We start from the raw sequence: 21,991 nt of genomic DNA, 5'->3' as shown, positions 1-21,991 counted from the left end.
AAATTAAAATTAACATTACATGTGTTACAACTCAATTTGAAAGAAAATTGTAGAAATTGAATTTAATAGCAAAGTTTATCATACTCCCTTTTGTGTGGCTTTTTTTTCTAATTTCAAGGTTGTTTAATTAGATGATGAAGATGAACTATGTGACAAGAATTTTAACCTAATTTTTGGGTGTACCACTCATAGTTGTCTATAATAGAGAAAAGCTTTCTCATTGTAAAAGATCAGAATTCAAAAAAGCGACAGGAGGGAAGATTGAAAGTATCGAGGCCATTGGAAACTACAACTCTTCCTAAAGCACCACTCCTTTCGAAGAAACAAGCTCCCTATTATTGTCCTCCTTTTTTCCTCTTCCCCTTCCCTTTGGACCAATGTGTGTCATTATAGAACAGATTTAATGAAAATTTTCATATGAATCAACCCCTTGTGACATGCTACCTCAATTTCCAAGGAATTGTGAAGGATTAAGGTGACTCAACCCCCTAGTGCCATTTCCCTTTTGCATGGAATCACTTATGGTTTAATGGGCATGTTGAGAAACCTAGGACAAAGCTCAACCAATGCAACCCCTATGTAATTCAGCAACAATTCTACTACATCGATGAAATAAAATTCCAGCATTGCTCTTGCATTTATTGTGTCTATTTGCTTCATGTATACTCATTCAGACTTGATAAATCTCTTATAAGTGCCCGATAAGTTTGTTTTCTAGAGTTTGCAGCCATGGAAAAAGATTTGTAAACAAACATCCCTTCAGTGCAAATCCCTTTTTCCTTGAATTATTTATCACACAAAATCAAATTATCCTACATGTGAATCTGAAGATCATTTCTATGGGTAAAATCTAAAGAAACTATGCAGTTTGTTTGGCTTCTTGATCACTCTCAAAACTAACTTTATGTTTTTTAAGTTCTTTGAGGTTACAATGATCTTCTTCTTGAAAATCAGCCTAAAATCGAGTATTGGCCAAAGCATAAGACCTAAATCATAATGAAGTCAAAAACAACGGAGATGGTAATTTTGACATTTAGCATGTACTACAAACTGATGCCATAAAAATAATGTGCTCACCACGATGTCACTATACAAGGATAATCATTTATTATTTCATTAGAACAAGAAAAGATAATTATTTCATGTAAATTCTTAATCTTTATATATATATATATATATGGTTGCAAGCTTGAGGAACTATTTGTAATGGTGATTATTAGCGATTACTAGACGAGACCAGACGCACTACTTCGGTGTTTAATTCTGTGTCCTTCCAACATGTCTAGAAGAGAGGAGCGAAATTTCTCATGGACTTTCAAAGGCCAAATTTTAGTTGGATCATGGCAATGGATCACACAGGAAAATTTCAGAGGCCAACTATTCAAAAATCTGCATCCTTCTTTCGTTTGAAACTTACAGAGATTCTGCTAGGGTAGTCTTGAACCATAATTGATTTTTGCTCAGTGATCCTGGATTGAAAAGTGGATATCTGTTGGCTGTTATGTGAATATCTCGTGGCTGTTATGTGGTTCTATTAATGCTTAAGTGACATATGATGTCTTCTGTTACAGAAAATGCTTAAGTGACATATGATGTCTCCTGTTACAGCAAAGAAATTGGACTACATTTTTTTGAGTTATAGTCTGTTGGAAATACTTCAGGAAGTTTTCATCCGGACAAGGTAGAAAGATTACTTACAAAGATGGTTTTATTATTTTTTCACTCTTTTAAATGAAACAAGAATGTTGGAATGTATATACAAAATGTAATTTTTCTTGTAAATAAAATTACGATTTGTTTCCATACAATATTAAAAAAAAATGGTTGCAATATAATTTTAATTTCTATCTAGTTTTTATTATAAGTTATATGACAGTCAATTGAGTTTAGCTTGGGTGTCTCGGTGAAATAGTTGTTATCCTCCCCACCCATGTTAAAGTCTTGTACATTGATATGTTGACACTCTAGAATAGAGTAACTTTGTTGCACTCTTTAGTGAGTATATACTGAGCGCTGGCCTAGTACCAGCAACCTCTGTCTTGATTTAGGGATGAGAGGGAGGTTGAGTTTCTTCCCTGGGAAGTACCCAATGCCCAAAAATTTTCTGTTTAAAAAATAAGTTATATGACAATATTTGATAGGTGTATTGTGATTACTAAAAAAAGAAAAATTGCAAATTTGCAAAGCCTTAGATGATGACTTTCATAAAACAATTCTAAAATTAAAAGCGTTTTACAAATTAATTTTCCAAAATATATTATAAATAAAATCTTTTATCGAAGAAAAAAAAAAAAAAAAACTGTAAAGATTTGAAATAAACCAAGGCAAGAACTAGCCACTTGTAACTTGTTCTTGTTTTCCTTTTTCCTTTGAACCTAAGCTTGTACTGTGACTAAGTCATTCTTGCACTAATACACATTTATTCAAAATTGAAGTAACCAATCAGTGTGTGCATAATTCTAATGTTTTTATAATTATGCTTGAGATACGATGCACGCTCAGGCTCAACATATAATCATGCTTGCAGCAATTGCATGTGAAATGAGTAACCATTATCTCATACTTCTATTCATATCCATTCTAACAAAAACCTTAAGACCCCGTACATTGGACTAGGCTTTTTCTTGCTGTCACTGCATGTCAAATGTGTAACCATTTATCTCATGTTTCCATTCATATCCACTCACAAAAATCTTAAACACTTGCCGTTTGACTATTCTTGTCCTAAAATTCTTATAAAACAAGTGGAATAAAATGAGCATACAGACAAAATTAACCAAAACAATCGAAACAAAGTTCAATAAAAAAAATTGAAACATATAGTGATGATTGTCCAATACATCATAAAAGAAGCATATCATCTACATCCTAAAGATATTTTTCGCAAGTTCGTGCGTAAAGTGCAGAAAAACAGAACAAGAGATCAAAGAATGTGCATTATTTATTCACCATACTGATGAAGAGGGAGAGCATGTAGGAAGCTTCTATCCTGCAGAAGGATATTAGAGAAAACAATGGAAAAATGCAATGTTGTGGGTATCCTTCAAAATAGCACGGCCCTTTAACGTAGGCATCCAATATAAACAAAGATGACTAAGAATAATGATGGATGGATAATTTGCAATAAAATCATCCTCATATCACAGATATTGTGTATATAAACAATATTTATGCCAGCCCTAGAAACAGTAAACCTGTCCAAGACCCAGAAATGTTCTGAATGTCATACAGAAAATTCATGGAACATTTCAAAAGGCAGAAGAATTGAAGGCAGTATTTACCTCCTCTAGCATGACATGCTACACTATACATAGAAGCTTTGCAATAATTTATTGAGAAACCCTGCCGAATTTATTGAGAAACTTCTATCACATGTTCATTCAAGACCCTAAAATGCACAGTCTATCAATATAAATCAGTCAAAACTGCATATTTACAGGTACACAATCCGGAATAGATGTAGTCAAGCCACATGTTTGAGGGTATCTATTGAACACGTTCATTCAGTCTCTTAGAAGAAGTAATGATCTTGCTTGCTAATCTACACAATAAAATGTGTTTTCGGTCTTACAACACATTGCCATCAAAAGGCATTCCCTTGGACACCTTCAAAACAAATCATCAAGCGCATCAGTAGTAGGAAGCTTCAGCAGCAGCATCAACAAGCATGGTGCCAGTCAGCCAGTAATAACAAGACTCAGCTTGAGTTTAAGAAAGCTTCTTCGCTTCATTCTGTTGCCACTGCTCCTCTTTAAGCTGTTTCTCTGGTTCCCTTGGAAAATATTTTATATGAACCATATCACCAACCTCACTAATTACCTGAAAAACAAAGTAGATTCCACCTCAATATCAGGGGAAAGTAGACTTTAATTAAGAGCGCTCATGGTTTGAGATGGTAATTGTGTAAACAGAACAAACTGATTTATGCAATATTGACAAGGCCATACGTATGCTCCACATTCATTTGCGAACAACTACAACAAATATTTCACAAGAATAATTATGTTGCATAAATTCCCTTCAGCTCCACAAATATCCAAATTAAAAAATGACTTCATAGAGATACCGCATCCTTTTACTGACTGTTATTCAACAGATAACCTATGATTATAAGAAAACACGACCAGTTCGGATAAACTAATTCTGTAGTTAATGTTCCACTTTGCACATAAGAACTGAAGATCAATCAACTCAAGCTTGTGTGAAGCTAACCACAGCCATTAAATTGGTAGTTGCAGCTTTATGCTAGGTACAAGTATGAAGACCTTCAATATCCAGCGTATCTTGAGAGTGCAATGTTATTGAATGATGGTAATTAGAGACACAGTTCGTGTCCTTTCATTCTCTTAAATATTCCAAGGGCAGTCATGAATAATCATGCGAAGAGTCACAAATAAGAAACAGCTCTTTGTTTAGGATCATCTTTGTCTGCCAATTAATTAACAGTGTTTACACACTCGTGAGCTGCCTGCTGTTTCTAAGACATATATGCCCTGTCTTTATTAGATATTGGGCCATGATATGATAATATTTAGTATGATGTGTGCATCTGGTTCGAAATTTCAATTGCCCCTTTTACATGATACATCATAACAAGAAGATATAAAAAATTTGAGTCGCTTAATATGTTAGTGACATGTGATCATATTAATATTAATATCATCACGTGAGAATAGTGGCTAGGTGTTTACACCATAATAACCAACTTAGGTAATGTTATGAGAGATGATCAGATCAGAGAATAGTATGTGATTGCTGGTAGTTACCACGCCTCCCATGAATGTACTTTTTGCAGCATCATCATTGATATATGACATTTACTAGTCTCTCTAATTATGTTTGTTCTATATTGTGTTATATATGGACCCCTATGAAATCCTACCTGTTACTAAAACAGATACGTGTCTTGGAGCCTGTCTTGGATGTTATGTTGCAAAGGTTGTGAGGCTCCAAGACAAGAAAGCAGATCAATACCGTCACACAAGTTGTGAATCTTAATCTGGGAAAAAAAATAAAGGCCTTTTCAAATTTTTTAATCCTTCCTTGTGTCAAACTTGAGGAAATTTTGGAAAAGAAAAAATAAAAATAAAAAGCTAGGCACTGACCCAAATTTTGTTTATTAAGTTATGAAGGTCCTTTTGTATGGGAAACAGCCTAAGAAAGCAAAAAGATCTACCTACCCGTTAGCCCCTCCAACTCTCTGGATATTACTTAGGTTTATGCATTTTTCTATATATAATATATGAGAAAGCAAAAAGATCTACCTACCTGTTAGCCCCTCCAACTCTCTAGATATTGCTTAGGTTTATGCATTTTTCTATATATAATATATGAGCCTCTGTTCTTTTCAACCAAAAAATAACAGTTAAACAAAACAGCAAACTGAATGTCTGAAGATCATTTTGTACCTAGAACAATTAAATTCTGGCTTCCTTTTATGCATTAAATACAGCAAAAATGCAGGTCTGAAAACTGTAGTATGTTTTTCCTGTATGACATCATCCAGGGATTTGAACAAATGACACATGCAAGAAAATAATATTTATGTAGAGAAAGGAATTATCATGTAAAATAGGACTCCATAACTGTAAGTGGCATCATTATTCTATTATCTCTACATCCCTCATATCGTTTCTTCTTCTTATAGATCCCAAGTTGCAGCAAGATTGTAAAAGATCATATCCATGCTCTGAATGGAAAAATGAGAAAATAAAAGATCTAGGGATGCACACATACTTCCAATGCCTTCACCAGATCCTCCTTGGTATGTGAGGCAGACAAGCAAATGCGTGCCCTTGATAATAGCAAAGGTGTTGCAGGAAAGGCAACTGTCACCACTGCAATCTGTACAGAATCCAGATATGTTTGGTAGAAAAAGTTATCAGTATACAAGACATATAATAGGCACCACAATGTTTCAGTCATGAAGATTTCAAAATGACAAGAAAAAGACACCGTTTCCAAGCAAGATCTGCTACTAGATAGATACAACTCCAATTATATAAAATAGTGAAATTAACAGCACCAAAGTTTTTCCTCATAGTCTATATGTTCAAGGATAAGTAGCACCAGCTGAACTATACACCAGTAATTATAATATATTTCTCATCCTTAAAGATATGCCATTATTATTAACTGGAATCTCCCTAAAATGTCCTAAAGTCGGTCTGGAGAGTCCAGCTTTCCTGTTTGGAGAATGGCAGACTATAGAAATGGTCCATCTTAAAAGTAATAACATGTAAGATTGGTAATGAAATAAAGACAATGAACATTAAATGCAGATACATATCACTTCAAAGTTAAACTAAGAAACATCCAAGAATAAAACTCTGTAATGTAGTATGTACACAGTAAACCTTGTACCAGATGGCAGTAGCAGACATGTTCTCATCATCGCAACATACCAACAGTTTAGCAGAAGATGCCATCAATTTGATGACAGCTCCGAGATGACCACCAGCATCTTAGAAGCTTGACTTGCAGCCAACCAACGAAATGATGATGATTGTAGTAAACATAAAATATTGCAATGCAATGTCTGTCATAAAGTTTCATTCATGTATCCTAATTTGCCATGGCTGTAAATTGTACCAGCGTTGTAATGCACTATTTAGTCATGTAGTGTCTTTGTAGCAGTCATGACAGTCACAGAACATGTACCTTATTTAGTTCGTTACTGATTAGAGGCAAATATTGTGCCTACAAGGGTGTATTTCGCATTGTCAAAGATATTGTGTGTTTGTGTTTGCATAAGAATGCTGTCATGAATAAATTCTACAAAGGGAAACCCCTGTCTTGGCCCTAGAGCTGCCACTTAAAATCCATTTACTCTATGCGTTATTAGCAAAGCTGCAGCTCCTATTGTATCTCATATCATTTAATTATCTTGCTTTACATATTGAGTCCAATGAGTTGTTTATATATGTACAATTGAAGGCTATGCATTTAGCTTGCCACACAGTTCGTACCGTATCAATATCCAAGCAAGGGAAAACCCATGTATTCTGCATTAGTAGCAAAGCTGCAGCTCCCATTGTATACCATATTCAATATTGCAAACATCAGCATCAGGATAAAATCAGCAAGGGTGCAGAAAACCAAAAAATCGAAAAAATTGAGAAAATATCAGTAAAAATCGGCAAACATCAGCTAGGACAAAAATCGCGATTTCCCAATTTTTTCGCATTAAAATCGGGATCATTGCAACACTGCTCATATTATTTAATATCTTGCTTCCCATACTGAGTCCACGAGTTGTTTATATATGTACAATTGAAGGTTATGCATTTAGCTTGCCACACATTTTGGCAACATATCAATATCCAGGCTTGTCAGCATCATGCATACCACCGACACTCATACTAATGACATCAATAATTGTTGAGTGACATAACAAGATGAAAGAGTAGGCAGCTACATAGTGGCATAGTTTTCGATGTATGACTGATAAAGCATGTTTCAGCAGTCGCTTCTGGTCCTGAGAACACATTCAAGGTGTAATTCTGTAGTATCCTTATCAGTTGGTAAGTGCTTAAAGGCCTCTGATGTGCCTAAAAACTGTACTTGTCATTCTCAAATATATTTTGGGTGTTCATGTTGGCATAGGATAGCTGCCATGAATACCTATGCGGAAGTACCTATCCAATGCTACAGTCATCAACACCACAGATAGCAAGCCCTAGGTAGAAAGTTGATGTGAAAATAACAAAATTAGAAAGCTATATAAAGTAATGAATCACAATGAAGGCCATGTCAAACCAAATGCACCCAGAGAAATCTTACAAGGTTCACCATTATCAATACAAATCCGACACTGCATTATATGAATGGCAAATAGAAAATTATGAGTGGAGTGCCAAAGAACGTTGGTTGACTCAAGCCATCCCTATCAAAAGACATCACTCATGTTTTTTGGTAAAGGAAGTGTCGATCGTATATGAGAACAAAAAGCAGACAAACATCAACCCTCCTACCAACAGACCTAAAGGAAGGACCATCTTGTCCATTGCGATTCAAAGAACGGAGTTCACCATTGACCCATGTTGACAAGGTATCAAAAGCAACTAGAGAGAGCAGTCGGATGCAAATGCTTAGTTCATTCAATCACTGCCCAAGCAGCAAGATGGCGCGATTGCAGACTTGGACAACTGCAACCATATCTTTTTATAGAAAGATTTGGTGGCTGTAAATTGGTTACTTGGGCCAACATCCCAATTTTCAAAATTGGACATGATCCTATCACCCACATTCACCAGTGTGAAAATGAATGGAGAAGAATTGCGTACAAGGACGAGCATATTTGGCCTCGTGTGTTTCCAAACAGTTTGGGTGCTATACCATACAAATGGTACAAAATTGAACAAGCAAGGGGGGACACATTCATTTGGTCCAACATTAAGAATAATTTCATCAATGACTTTAAATTTGTAATAGGATAAGCAAAAAGATTAGAGGTAGTGCAAGAAATAAAAAAAACCTATTGGAGAAACCAAATCCAAAAGAAGTATCAAAAAGAGGCAAGTTGAAAGTCAACATAGGGTCGACTTCAGCTTGTAATTTAATTTTATGCCATCAAAAGCCGACTGCTCTTAGGATAGAGATGGAAAACATAAGTTTTCCTACTATCATCTTTAGATGAAGGGATCATCCTGAGGTGAATAAGCAAATAAGAACTGTATTAAAAATATCCAGTGAATAAAACAACAAATCTTTAAGACTCAACTTCCCTCAGACCTATAATCAGGTTGTCAAAGGCAAAAGGGAGCTAGATGAATCAAAACCACTGAAATAAAAACAAATCAATTTAATATTTCTACAAACCACTGTCCTAAAATGGCTTGGATAGGCGACTATTGGTAATATAAGCAAACAATAGAAATAGTCGACCTACTTAGGATATCAAGATGTATTTGCAAGTGACTATAAAGACCTGAAAGGACTAGTTAAAGAGATGGGGGAGATGAAAATTGACCTCATCCCACAAGCTAAGTCAAGAAAGAAACAACTGTACATGCTAGCACACAAATATAAGCCCACTGTGCAGAAAGAGATAGATGGGATGTTAGTTGCAGGCATAATATACCCTGTCAAAAAATCAGAATGGGCTAGTCCTATGGTCATCCAATCAGCGAAGCACAACCCAAAAAGATTGAGAATCTGCGTCGACTTCAGAGGTTTGAATATATTAATGGTAATCGATCCATTCCCAACACCTTTTGCGCATGAAATTATAAATGAAGTCATGGGAATGAACAATATTCTTTTACTAGTGGATTTTCAGGGTACAATCAAGTACCAATCGCTTTGGAAGGTCAACAAAAAACCACATTCATATCTGAATTTAGCTCATTTCCATACCATGTGATGCCATGTAGATTGAAAAATGCTCCAGCAGCATTTTCAAGGATTCTTGTAAAAGCTTTCTAGCAATATATGTATACATAACTATGGCTGTATACTTCGAAGATTGGATTGTATACAACCTACTGAGAAAGCACATACAATGGCTGAGGATGATGTTGGAAAGGTGTTGACAAATACAACTTTCCCTCAATATTAGAAAAATGTACCTTTGTAACCCAAATTAGCACACTGCTAGGACATGGCGTATGCAAAGACTGTATCAAAGTCAACATGGACAAGATAAAAATAATTATTGATCTTAAACCCCCAGTTAATAAAAAGCAAATAAAAATATTGCCACGGCATACTGGATGCCATAGAAGATTTATTCACTATTACTATGAAATAAACTTCCCCATCGACAAGCTATTATGAAAAGATGTCAAATTCATATGGAGTGATGAATGTAATACATCATTCGAACTACTTAAAAGAAAATTGGTAGAAGCTCCAATATTGATATTTCCTAACTAGGCAAAGAGATTCCATGTCCATGTCAATGTCTTGAATGTCGTGATTGGAGCCATCTTGGCTCAACCTAGTGACAAGAAAATTGACCATCTTAATGTGCATGTCAGTAGGAAACTTAACAAAGCTAAAAGAAATCACTCTACTACAAAACGAGAAGGCTTAGCCATGATTTTCGCCCTACAAAAGTTTCAACATTATCTTTTAGTAAATCCATTTGCCTTCTTTATAGACAACCAAGCATTGAAATATCTAGTGAATAAGCCAATTCACCAAGGAAGAATTTGTTGGTGACTTACTTTTTCAAGAATTTGAATTTGACATTATCATTCGACTAAGCAAAAAGAATGTCATCCCAAATCACCTGTCCCGACTCGACACTAGTGAAGAACCTGTCGAAATTTGTAACTAGGTTCGGTCTTCATAAATGTATTGAAGTCACAATGAAATGTACTTATCAAAAGAATGACGAAAATATTTTTATTATTAGTATTATGACTTATTAAAGCATGGGTTTCATGCTTGGGTCATCATGTTTTAGGTCAAAGTCCCCATTGAGGACTTCTAGGATTTATTCTAAGTCACTAGAGTCATTGTCCATTAAAAGAGACCCTTCTTGGGCTTTCGAACAATGTAAAAAGAATTATTTTTGAGTCAAAATTGAATTATGTAACCTCCACACCAAGTCGGCCTCAAGAAGAGTAATTCGACCTCCCTAGAAGGCTATATATACAAGGCAGTTCGATATCTGAAGTTGGAAGCCGGGAAGTGCGAAGTTGGTAAAGGGCCAGAAGAAGAGCTAGAAAGAAGTGAGTTTCTGGAGAAAGATAGAAGACTTCAAGATCGAAATTTTGAGACAACTCTCACTCTCTTCTGAGGTGTATCAAGGGAGATCAAAGTTTTTCTAGTATAGTTGAAGTTGTTGTTGTTGCTGCTATTGGGTCGAAGTTGTTGTTGACGCTGCTAGGTCAAAGCTGTTTTTGAAGTGTTATCATCTGCAAGAAAGATAGAGGATTGACTTGGTGTGGAGGAAGTCTTTGTCTAGGTTAAGAGTCTTGGATTATCTTGAGAAACTATTGAAGGAAGAATTGTTGACTGGGTTTTCCCCTAGATATTGTCCACCTACATCTGTTGTCCTTGTGTTATTGTTTTGGTAATTGCTTGATGAACTAAAAGATAAAAGAAGAACATAAAGATAAAAGAATCACAAGTAATTATCTATATAAGAAAAATTTTCCGCCTTTTTGATTTTCTAAAAGAACCAACGAGAATGAAAGATGATCTACTCAACAAACACATGTTTCAAGTCAAGGCAACACCAAATGATTTAGCTAAAACAGCCCAATTTTTGGAAGAAGGAAAGGCTTCTGAAAAACTTCTCGAGAGGCAAAAGAGTCCTTCAAAGATGTTTTCTAGAACATGAAAGAGAATGGATCATAGACGAAGCACATGCAAGACTGGTCGGAGGACATTACCAAGAATATACAACCGCTCAGAAGATTCTTCAAGCCAACCTTTGGTGGTCGACTTTACATTCAAATTGTCTAAACAAAGTAAAGATATCTGATATTTTCCAACAAATGAGTCAATCGCTCTTGAAAGATACATGCCCTTCAACTCAGTAAATCCATGTTTACCATTCGAAATCTAGGTAATTGACTTTCTTGGTTGATTCCCTCAACGCACAAAGAGAAGAGTGAAATACATCATTACTACTGTCAAGTACCTAACGAAATGGGTAGAGGCAAATCTAGTCAAATCATGTACTAAAGAAATAGTTGCCAACTTTATCTATGAAAATATCATTAAAAGGTTGGGTGTCACTTACTTATTAATAGTGATCAAAGAACTCACTTTGTAAATAGAATAATTAAAGCATTACTAAGCAAATTCCTAATCGGCCATAGAAAGACATCAACATATCACCCACAAGCAAATGGCACAGTCGAGTCATTCAATAAAACCCTACACAAGGGGCGTACAAAAATATGTGGAATCAAGCGTGAAAATTGGGATGATAAAGTTCCCAAAATATTATGGGCATACTATGTCAAAAAATTTAATCTATTGCAGCAACTAGAAATTATTCTTCTAACTAATTAAAAATTAAATGCAGTTTATTTGCTACGACAAATAACAAATAAAATCACAACTGCAATTTTCACCATAAAAATGTTGCAGAAAACAAAATGTTGGAAACTGAGAAAATGCTAGCACACAAAAAAAATATGGCCGTTATTTTTGAACCAAGGTTGCAGGGGAGCACCCTCCCCCCCTCGAACCCGCTCCTGAAGCGCGCACAGCTTGGGAGTGCGCTTCGCTAATTCGCTCCTAGAAAAGAGTGAATTTAGGGAGTGTGCTCCCTTAAAAAAATTCGCTTCATGGTTTTTCGGGAGTGAACAAGGGAGCAATTAGGGAGCTTTCACTCCCTGACAGTTCCCGAGGCAAATTTTTTTAGGCGGGAGCGATCACTCCCAACCGCTCTTGCCTAAAAAAATTCGCTCCCTGTGGGAGGAAAAGGCATGGTCATGCAAGGGTTTTTGGAGGGAGGGGAGGGGCAAAAGAAATAAAAGGCCCTCCTCCCCTCCCACAATTCACCATTTGCATATGAGAGAGCAAAAGGGGGCTTTTGGAATTGGAACTTGGGTTGAGGAGGAAGATTGAAAGGGTTGCTTAGGAGCTTGAGGAGATTGCAAGGGAGATTGGAGCTTGAGATTGAAGGTCAAAGAGGTAGGATCTAGACTCTAATCTAGCATTTTTGTTTTTTATATGTTCATTGTTAAATGAAAATGTTCCCTTCTCTCTTTGCCATTTCCATTCCTCCATTTTATTGCAAGAGAAAAACTATAACTCCACCAAAGTTCAAAACTTCAAAAATCATGGCTATATGGCTTGGCATTCTCTTGATGTTGGTTCATTTTTTTGTTATAATGGTGTTGGAGAGCAGTGATGACAAGGATGAAGAAGTGGGTAGTGGTGGATTTGGAAACCCTAGAGAGGAGTACCTTGGTGAGGAGGAGGATAATGAGAGTGGAGATGATGAGGGCACAAAAACCAAACCAGACCAAACCACCCATGCCAGAAAGCATCTCTGTGGGAAAATGTCATGGGATGGAAATAAAAAAATAGGAATCAAAACTTGTGTAAGTGTGTCACAACATCAAAGAGCCAAATACATAAGTGAAAAGGAGGAAACCCAATACAAATCTAAAAGATCAAAGGGTGACTTCGAACATGACACCACTAGCCCACAATCACATAGACTAAGAACTCCATCAGCATCCTCCCATGGTAGCAGATATGGAGCCGGAGGCATAGGAACAAACATCCCTATAGGTGTAGAACCATATCAAATTTCCTTGACGAAGGGTGTATGGATGATGTGGATTCAAAAATTTATCGGTTTCTCTATGCATGTGGGATACCATTCAATGTTCTTCACTCACCTTATTGGCATGAAATGGTTTCCACCATTAATGATGCCCCCAAAGGATACAAGAGCCCTGGGTATGACAAGGCTAGAACCATGGGACTTGATCATGAAAAAGAAAAAATAGCACATGCTTTGGGTAAAATGACAAATTCTTGGAATGACCATGGGGTATCCATTGTATCTGATGGCTGGACAAATGTAAAAGGAAAGCCATTGATAAGTGTTCTTGTTGTGTCTACTAGTGGTGTAGTCTTCCTTTCAGCATATGATTACTCAGAAAAGTTCAAGACTGCCATCAACATTGCACAACCATTACTTCAAACAATTGAAAGTATTGGGCCATACAATGTCATCCAAGTCATCATTGATAATGCTTCTAATTGTAAGGCAACGGGAGCAATTATTGAGGATAGATACCCCAACATATTTTGGTCTGGGTGTTTGGTTCACACAATGAACCTTTTGATGCATGATATTATTAAGAACAAACACCCTCAATACAAATGGATTGGTGATTTGTACAAGAGAGGCAAAAGAATGATAAAATTTATTACCAATCATAGCAATACCCATGGGATTTTTTCAGAGTCACTCAAGTTTGGAGTTGTTTAAGATTGCGAAGACTAGATTTGCTAGCTATTACCTCACCTTCAAGCGCCTTTTGAAGGTAAGAGTATCATTGGCTAGCATGGTATCAAGTCAACACTAGCTCCAACCGCAGTTGATAAGCAAGGTTTTGATGAGGTGGAGAACACCGCTCTTGATGGTTTATTTTGGGCTCGTGTGAAGGAAGTTTTGCAATACACCAAGCACCAGTGATTGGAGAGGTGTATGAGCAGATGGATAACATGTTGGGGCAAATAAAATATATTGTTCAACAAAAAGATCCCAACTTGTATGATATTATTCACAATTTTGTGTGTGCACAGTGGGATAAACCTAATTTTCCATTACATGCTTTGGCGTATATCCTTACGCCAAAATATTACTCTCCATCTTGGTTGGGCAATCTTGTGTTGTCTTTCCACGATCTTGGGTCTAGGATAGAATCTTAGAATCTCTAACGCTACCAAACCAAGAATCACAATGATACTACTTTGCACAGCAGAATCTAAATAACAGTAAATATACTAGTGCACAAAATATGGACAGCTTTTTACAATTTTCAACCCAACTTCGTTATATTAATCAACATATAATACAACAGTTTAGGGTTCCCGTACCAGGGATAATGGCCCTCATACATCCACTGATACAAGATACAAAACTGGGGCTTGGTGTCAATCCATCGACAACCAATCTACCCTCAACAAGATACTCTGACCATCTGGCTAATGTAGTCGACTCTCTCAGCTCCTCTCAGTCGTACCCTGTACCTACCCGGTCCTTTGGCTCCCGATCTGCAACACTGCCTCTATCAATGATCCAAGTCCATCTGGCCACTGAATCTCGGTTATCCAATCTCCTCACTAGTTGTGCCTTACTCCATCAAGTGCACAACACATCGAGACTCATGTTGAGTTGTTCACAGCTCCACTTGTGAACAACTCTCAACTGCCCACTGCTGCTCCTCAACTACTCAGGGACTTCAGCCCACTATGGTCTTCCTGCGCTGCTCCAATGAAGACCAACATAGGGCATGGAGGGTTGCCACCTATCACTGTAAGATATCCATCTCCCACAATGAACATGGGCTAGGAGGATTGTGCATCATCTGTTGTAGAAGTCCTCCACACACAAATCTAGGGCTGTACAAACTGCTCCTGGTTGATCAAACCCTTGAGCTCTTGTTCTACCACTCTAGCAACCACCTAAGTCCATCAAGATGGTGCACACCAGGCTCCAACTTGGGCACTATCACGTTGTCCTCCACCAGACCATAAATGCCCAATCCACATTCACACTTGATCCACTCTCACACTGCCCTCCAACAGACCACGAGTCACCAATGTTGTTGTAGCATCTGCTACTAGTTAGGGTATCCAAACACCTAGGAAACCCTTCCTCTTAGATGACAAGAGACTTCATCAACAGTCCTCTTCTAGGACACCATCCATCTGCAAATTAAATCAACTCAAGGGGGCATGAATACCTGCAACCTTCTACTGCTCCTCTTGACGTGACACCCAAACCACTGCTGATATAATTTGCTTCACAGATGTCCACAACTGTCAAACTCTAGGACTCCATCCCTAACATCGAAACAACCTCACAACATCAAATACATACCTCTTTTGGACTATTGTACATTGTTGACACCTTGGCTGCCTGGTTAGGGCTTCTTAACCGTCCATGTTAAGCCCTTCCAATCAGCTCCCAAGGCCTTCTACAGTTGCGGCTTTCCTTCCTAGGCTTGTTGCTCCAAGTCGTTGTCCCTAGGGCTAATTCCCAGCCTCAAAACTTACCAATCAACCCTCTGTTTACACCAGAACAAGCCTCAGTCCCTTTGTTGTAGCAATCGCTGCCCTAAATCACACGAAGACAGCCCTAAACATGTCACAAACTACCCAGAAATGCTCTCTACCACTGCGGCCTCCTCTTGCAATGAGGGAAAATCATGCCCAAAACAACCCTCTTCCTCCATGCATTGTCCTTCTCTGCCTGCGACCAATTTCAAAGATGTAATTGATGTGTTTTGATGTACTTGGATGTGAAGGAATGACCTCCAACGTCACTCATTTTTATAGCCTCCATGTGGGTGTGACATTAGCCCTTAAGGGCACTCTAACATGTTGGCCGACTTGTCCTAGTAGGCCTCACAACCACACATTAACTTCAAAAATTCATAACTCAACAATGACAACTCGGAATTGGATGATTCTCGATGCGTTGGATTTGTCTCGACATCTACTATCATCCTCATTAATCACATGTCGCAATCTCGTCACGGTTTTGGCCCAAACATTGATGGGTGCAAAACCCCAAGCTTGGGTTTCAAGGCCACTTTTGGAGCTCCTTCCTCTGAACCCTCAATCCTCAAGGCTTAGAGTACCTCCCAAGCTACAAAAAGCAACACCCCCTCTTAGCGAGGGAGGTACTTCCAAGACTAGGATGTAACCATCACCATTTGGCAACACTAGCCCATCTGGTGTCCATCACTGCAGCATACTTTGTAGAATGAACTCGACAATCTCAATAGTGCCTTTGCCTCATCATATCTGAACCTGAAGATCCCAAACCTCCATAGGGCTTCTCCCTCTGAGCCTACACGATCTCCACTAGCTCAGTTCTGCAAGTACTCATCCTCCTGGATCAAATACCACTCGTGCAAATCCCTCCAATCTTGGATATGCAACATCATGATCCGATGAAGACTCTAGCCTGCCAATCTGTAGTCCATCACATGAAGCCATCTCAATCAACCTAATCTCATCCATGCCAAAGCAATCCTCAAGTTATCCCAACCAGACATGGAAAATCAACATAAGTCCATGATCAACAATCTGCCCTACAACAAACTGTTGTTCACCAGGCTCACCACCAATCCACCAGAACTCCCAGCCAATCTCGCTGCCAAGCCAGTGAAGACCACATCTCCATGTCTTCAGCTAAACCCTCTACTCCATGATCTAGACACCCACAACTCCCTCAAAGTTGCTTTGCAGTGCACACTTTGATTCGTTGTCCCTCAAAGTAGCTCAAATACGCTCTGATACCATGTTGTTTTTCCACGATCTTGGTTCTAGGATAGAATTTTAGAATCTCTAACGCTACCAAACCAAGAATCACAATGATACTACTTTGCACAGCGGAATATAAATAACAGTAAATCTACTAGTGCACAAAATATGGACATTCTTTTACAATTTTCAACCCAACTTCGTTATATTAATCAACATATAATACAACAATTTAGGGCTCTCGTACCAGGGATAATGGCCCTCATACATCCACTGATACAAGATACAAAATTGGGGCTTGGTGTCAGTCCATCGACAACCAATCTACCCTCAACAAGATACTCTGACCATCTAGTTGATGTAGTCGACTCTCTCAGCTCCTCTCAGTCATACCCTGTACCTACCCGGTCTTTCTGCTCCCGATCTCTAGCACTGCCTCTATCAACGATTCAAGTCCATCTAGCCACTGAATCTCAAATATCCAATCTGCTCACTAGTTGTGCCTTAGTCCATCAAGGGCACAACACATCGAGACTCATGTCGAGTTGTTCACAACTCCACTTGTGAACAACTCTCAACTACCCACTGTTGCTCCTCAGCTACTCAGGGACTTCAGCCCACTATGGTCTTCCTGTGTTGCTCCAATGAAGACCAACATAGGGCTACCACCTATCACTGCAAGATGTCCATCTCCCACAATGAACACGGGCTAGGAGGACTGCCCATCATCTGTTGTAGAAGTCCTTCTCCACACACAAGTCTAGGGCTGCACAAACTGCTCCTGGTTGATCAGACCCTTGAGCTCTTCTTCTGCCACTCTAGCAACCACCTAAGTCCATGAAGATGGTGCACACCAGGCTCCAACTTGGGCACTATCACGTTGTCCTCCACCAGACCATAAATGCCCAATCCACATTCACACTTGGTCCACTCTCACACTGCCCTCCAACAGACCACGAGTCGGAGTGACCAATGTTGTTGTAGCATCTGCTCCTAGTTAGGGTATCCAAACACCTAGGAAACCCTTCCTCTTAGATGACAAGAGACTTCATCAACAGTGCTCTTCTAGGACGCCATCCATCTGCAAATTAGATCAACTCAAGAGGACATGAATACCTTCAACCTTCTGCTGCTCCTCTTGACGTGACACCCAAACAACTGCTGATATAATTTGCTTCACGCATGTCCACAACTGTCCAACTCTAGGGCTCCATCCCTAACATCAAAAACAACCTCACAACATCAAATACATACCTCTTTGGACTATTGTACACGGTTGTCACCTTGGTTGCCTAGTTAGGGCTTCTTAACAGTCCCTATTAAGCCCTTCCAATGAGCTCCCAAGGCCTTCTACCACTGTGGCCTTCCCTCCTAGGCTTGCTGCTCTAAGTCGTTGTCCTTAGGGCTAATTCCCAGCCCCAAAACTTACCAACCAGCCCTCTGTTTACACCAGAACAGGCCTCAGTGCCTTTGTTGTAGCAGTCGCTGCCCTAAATCACAAGAAGACAGCTCTAAACATGTCACAAATAGCCCAGGAATGCTCTCTACCACTGCGGCCTCCTCCTGTAATGAGGGAAAATCATGCCCAAAACAGCGCTCTTCCTCCATGCATTGTCCTTCTCTACCTGCGACCAAATTCAGAGATGTAATCGATGTGTTTTGATGTACTTGGATGTGAAGGAATGACCTCCAACGTCACTCCTTTTTATAGCCTGCATGTGTGTGTGACATTAGCCCTTACAGGCACTCTAACATGTTGGCCGACTTCCCCTAGTAGGCCTCACAGCCACACATTAACTTCCAAAATTCATAACTCAACAATGACAACTCGGAATTGGATGATTCTCAATGCGTTGGATTCGTCTCGACATCTACTATCATCCTCATCCATCACATGTCGCAATCTCATCATGGTTTTGGCCCAAACATCGATGGGTGCAAAACCCCAAGCTTGGGTTTCAAGCCCACAAGGCCACTTGTGGAGCTCCTTCCTCCAAACCCTCAATCCTCAAGGCTTGGAGTACCTCCCAAGCTACAAAAATCAACATCCTGCACCTGGGGGTGGGGTTAGGAACAAACCCCATACAAATCCAGAGATACAAAATGGGTATATGACAGCGTTAGACAAGTTAGTCCCTGACAGAGAGGAGTGTGCTAGATTGCGTCTTGAATTAGGCAGATACTTCACTAGCATTGGAGTGTTTGGTTCTTTGCATCCAATGGAAGATAGTGACAGATTTGATGTTATCATATGGTGGGACGCATATGACAGCAACCAAAATTGGCAAAAAAAGTGCTTTCACAACTTGTAAATACTTCTTTTGCAGAGAGGGTGTTAGAGCACCTATAGTTTCATCCATAATGTGAGAAGTAACAGAATCAATGAAAACTGAGCAAAAATCTTGGTTTATGTGCACTACAACTTTTGTCGAGTCACTATTGTGATCGGGCTCATGATGATACATCATATACAACTTGGGACAACAACCTAGAGGAAGATAATTTGGAGGATGGCACTCTACATCTAAAAGAATTGAAAACAGAACTTTGGAAAGATGATGATGAAGCAACAACAACCATGCCACCATCAACATCCAACAGAACTTTGGAAAGATGATGATGAAGCAACAACAACCATGCCACCATCAACATCCAATAGCAGTGCTCGAGTTCCACAATCTTTGCCTTCGCTACCGCCACCTCCGTCAACATCTACATCCTCACGTGGAGGACATGTGCCTTCTGGTTCTGGTCGTCTGACTATGCGGGAGGAGACTCTCAGTAGACCACCACATCCTTCTCAGAGATTAGACATTTCTCATGGCAAGGGCCACAAGAAGTAGTAGATAATGAAGTTACTTGTCTTTTCTAGTTTATAGTAGTTTTTATAATTGTTGACTCTTTCATATTTATTATGATATTTTTTGTAAACAATATATGACAATTTAAGTTTGAAGTTTGAAGTTGGCAATTATAACTCATTGGTAGTGAATTATGAATATATTTTATGATGCTTCGTGAAAGTTGGAACATTTCATTTCATGTTAGATATTCTTTGTTATCGTTTGGTTACTTGGTAATGGTAATGGTTACAAACTTACAAGTTACAACTTTAATGATCAATGATGATAAATGTTATATATTGAATTTTGAAAGCTTGAAACTTTAAGATTGATGAATCATGAGACTCGATATGTTGTATGTTACTATCTTGTGGACGTGGTTGATGAAGATTATAACTTCTAGACGATTGATGTTAATATGGTTCAATCCATGTTTTTTTTTTCATCATCCTACATTCTTTTGTTGACATATATGCATCAAAATATATATTATATAAAAATTCACTCCCGAACCATAAGTTTTTGAAAATGTCGCTCCCCACTAACGCTCCCAAGTAACCTTGTTTTGGAAAATTGTCCTCGGAAAAACCCAGTTGAGGGTTTTATTATTATGCAGCAGTGAAATTCTGAGTACAATAAGATGGATGCCAAATTGGCAATCCTTTTTGAGAGAAATACCGGCAAAATCACTAAGGGAACTTTACCCTCCTCCACAAGCAATCCTGGCTCAATCTAACAACTCGAACCCAGCTATCCAAGCCCCCTCCGCAAGCTTTTGCACAGCCTATAACTCGCATTGCCCGGATCTTTTGTTGCACAAGTCGTTTTGCCTACTGTTGACTCAGAAGTGTCTCTCCTACCCTCTAGGAAATCTTCTCGACCTTTGGAAACTAAAACGACCTCCACTCCAGCTAAATCAAACTTCCTACTTGAGGCTTCTGCGCAGTCCTTGCACAGCGTCATGGAGAAATAGCTCGACCTCCTCTCACTGCCTCTCCGGAACTGGAAATCCTCCTCTGAATTCACTGTCTCTGTCCCTCACTGTCTCTGCGTCTGCTCTCTGGCACGAACTCTCCTTTGTTGAATAACTGCAACTAGGAAGCTCGATTTCTACCAAGGAACTCGACCTCAAGCGTGTTTGATGTGTTTTCCTCCAACCACAACGACCTCCTCTTATAATATCTCGTTGGCTCACCAACGGCCATAATTAAAACCTCATCAACGGTTAAGATCATCTATGAACCAATCCATGTGAGTTTCTAGATAATTCTCACCTTTCTCAATTAATTCCCATTAATTAATCAATTTCCCTATGTTAGACTTGGGCATTTTTTAATTATTGATTAGTTAATTTAATTGAGTTGTCTCTATGTGGAATTTCCAAAAATGAATTCTGGGTTATGGAGATCTCATGTGTTTTAGCCTCTCCACAAAGTTTGAGACTAGAACACCATATGATGCTACAAAAAACTAGAATACTAGATTGTGTATAAAAGATCAACTAGATCAATGCTGCAAAAGTATCTTCTGGCATAAGATATGAAACAGAGAAAGTTAAGCAATAGAGACTCAATCAATTAAATCAACTAGAAAAGATTGACTGATTGCACTTCATTGCCAGGAAATCTAGAAGAGACAACAAAAAGTATGGCACAATTGACACATAAAGAAAAAAATACAAAACAAGGAGATTTGGTTCTCTTATATGGTAGTCGAATCAAAGGTAAACCTCAAAAATTAAAAACTGCATGATAGATCCATTAGTCAAGGAAATCTGACAGACCAATGCAATTCAATGGAGAAAACTAAAAGGGTGGTTGTTCAACAAGATCGTCAATGGTGCTTGAATAAAGAAACTACAGCTAACAACTCTAAGCAAGCCTAACCATGAAAATCTCTTCAGGGCCCCATTAGACCTGCACTACACTAAAAAGCACTTCGATGGCAGTCGAGAATTCCTTTTATAACTCAAGTAATTTATTTATTTATTTACGCAATGGTAATTAATAATAAAGTTGTTTATAAGAAGTTATAAGAAAACTACCTGAAGGAAGGCATCTTATAGCCAATCAAAACCACAAATAAGCAAATTCATTCATCAACTGCATAGAAGAAGAAAAATGAAGAACAAGCAGATTCTTTGGAGAACAAGGCAGTGCAGTGCCATAGGATCAACATGAGATTCACCACAAGTGAAGCCAACACCGAATAAACAAGAAATATCA

The 21,991-nt window shown here is 38.5% G+C and overlaps 1 protein-coding gene across 1 annotated transcript in view; it reads right to left on the bottom strand.

Moving 5' to 3' along the window:
- Nucleotides 1-3,094: 3,094 nt before the first annotated feature.
- The window catches only part of LOC149157978 (long chain base biosynthesis protein 2a-like), a 70,581-nt gene continuing 51,684 nt past the window's right edge, over nt 3,095-21,991 (bottom strand). Inside the window, exons 11-12 of the mRNA XM_089436067.1 lie at nt 5,737-5,844; nt 3,095-3,819 (exon numbers count right to left, since the gene is read on the bottom strand). Coding sequence (XP_089292193.1) covers nt 3,709-3,819; nt 5,737-5,844 — 219 coding nt within the window. The 3' untranslated portion in view covers nt 3,095-3,708. The remainder of the gene's footprint in view (nt 3,820-5,736; nt 5,845-21,991) is intronic.

The sequence above is a fragment of the Pinus tabuliformis genome, chromosome 5_2 (assembly GCF_031772625.1).
Source record: "Pinus tabuliformis cultivar Carrire ecotype Pingquan chromosome 5_2, CPIR1, whole genome shotgun sequence".
Lineage (NCBI taxonomy): Eukaryota > Viridiplantae > Streptophyta > Pinopsida > Pinales > Pinaceae > Pinus > Pinus tabuliformis.
Note: the sequence above shows the minus strand (reverse complement) of the source record. Positions and strands in the feature narration are given on the sequence as shown.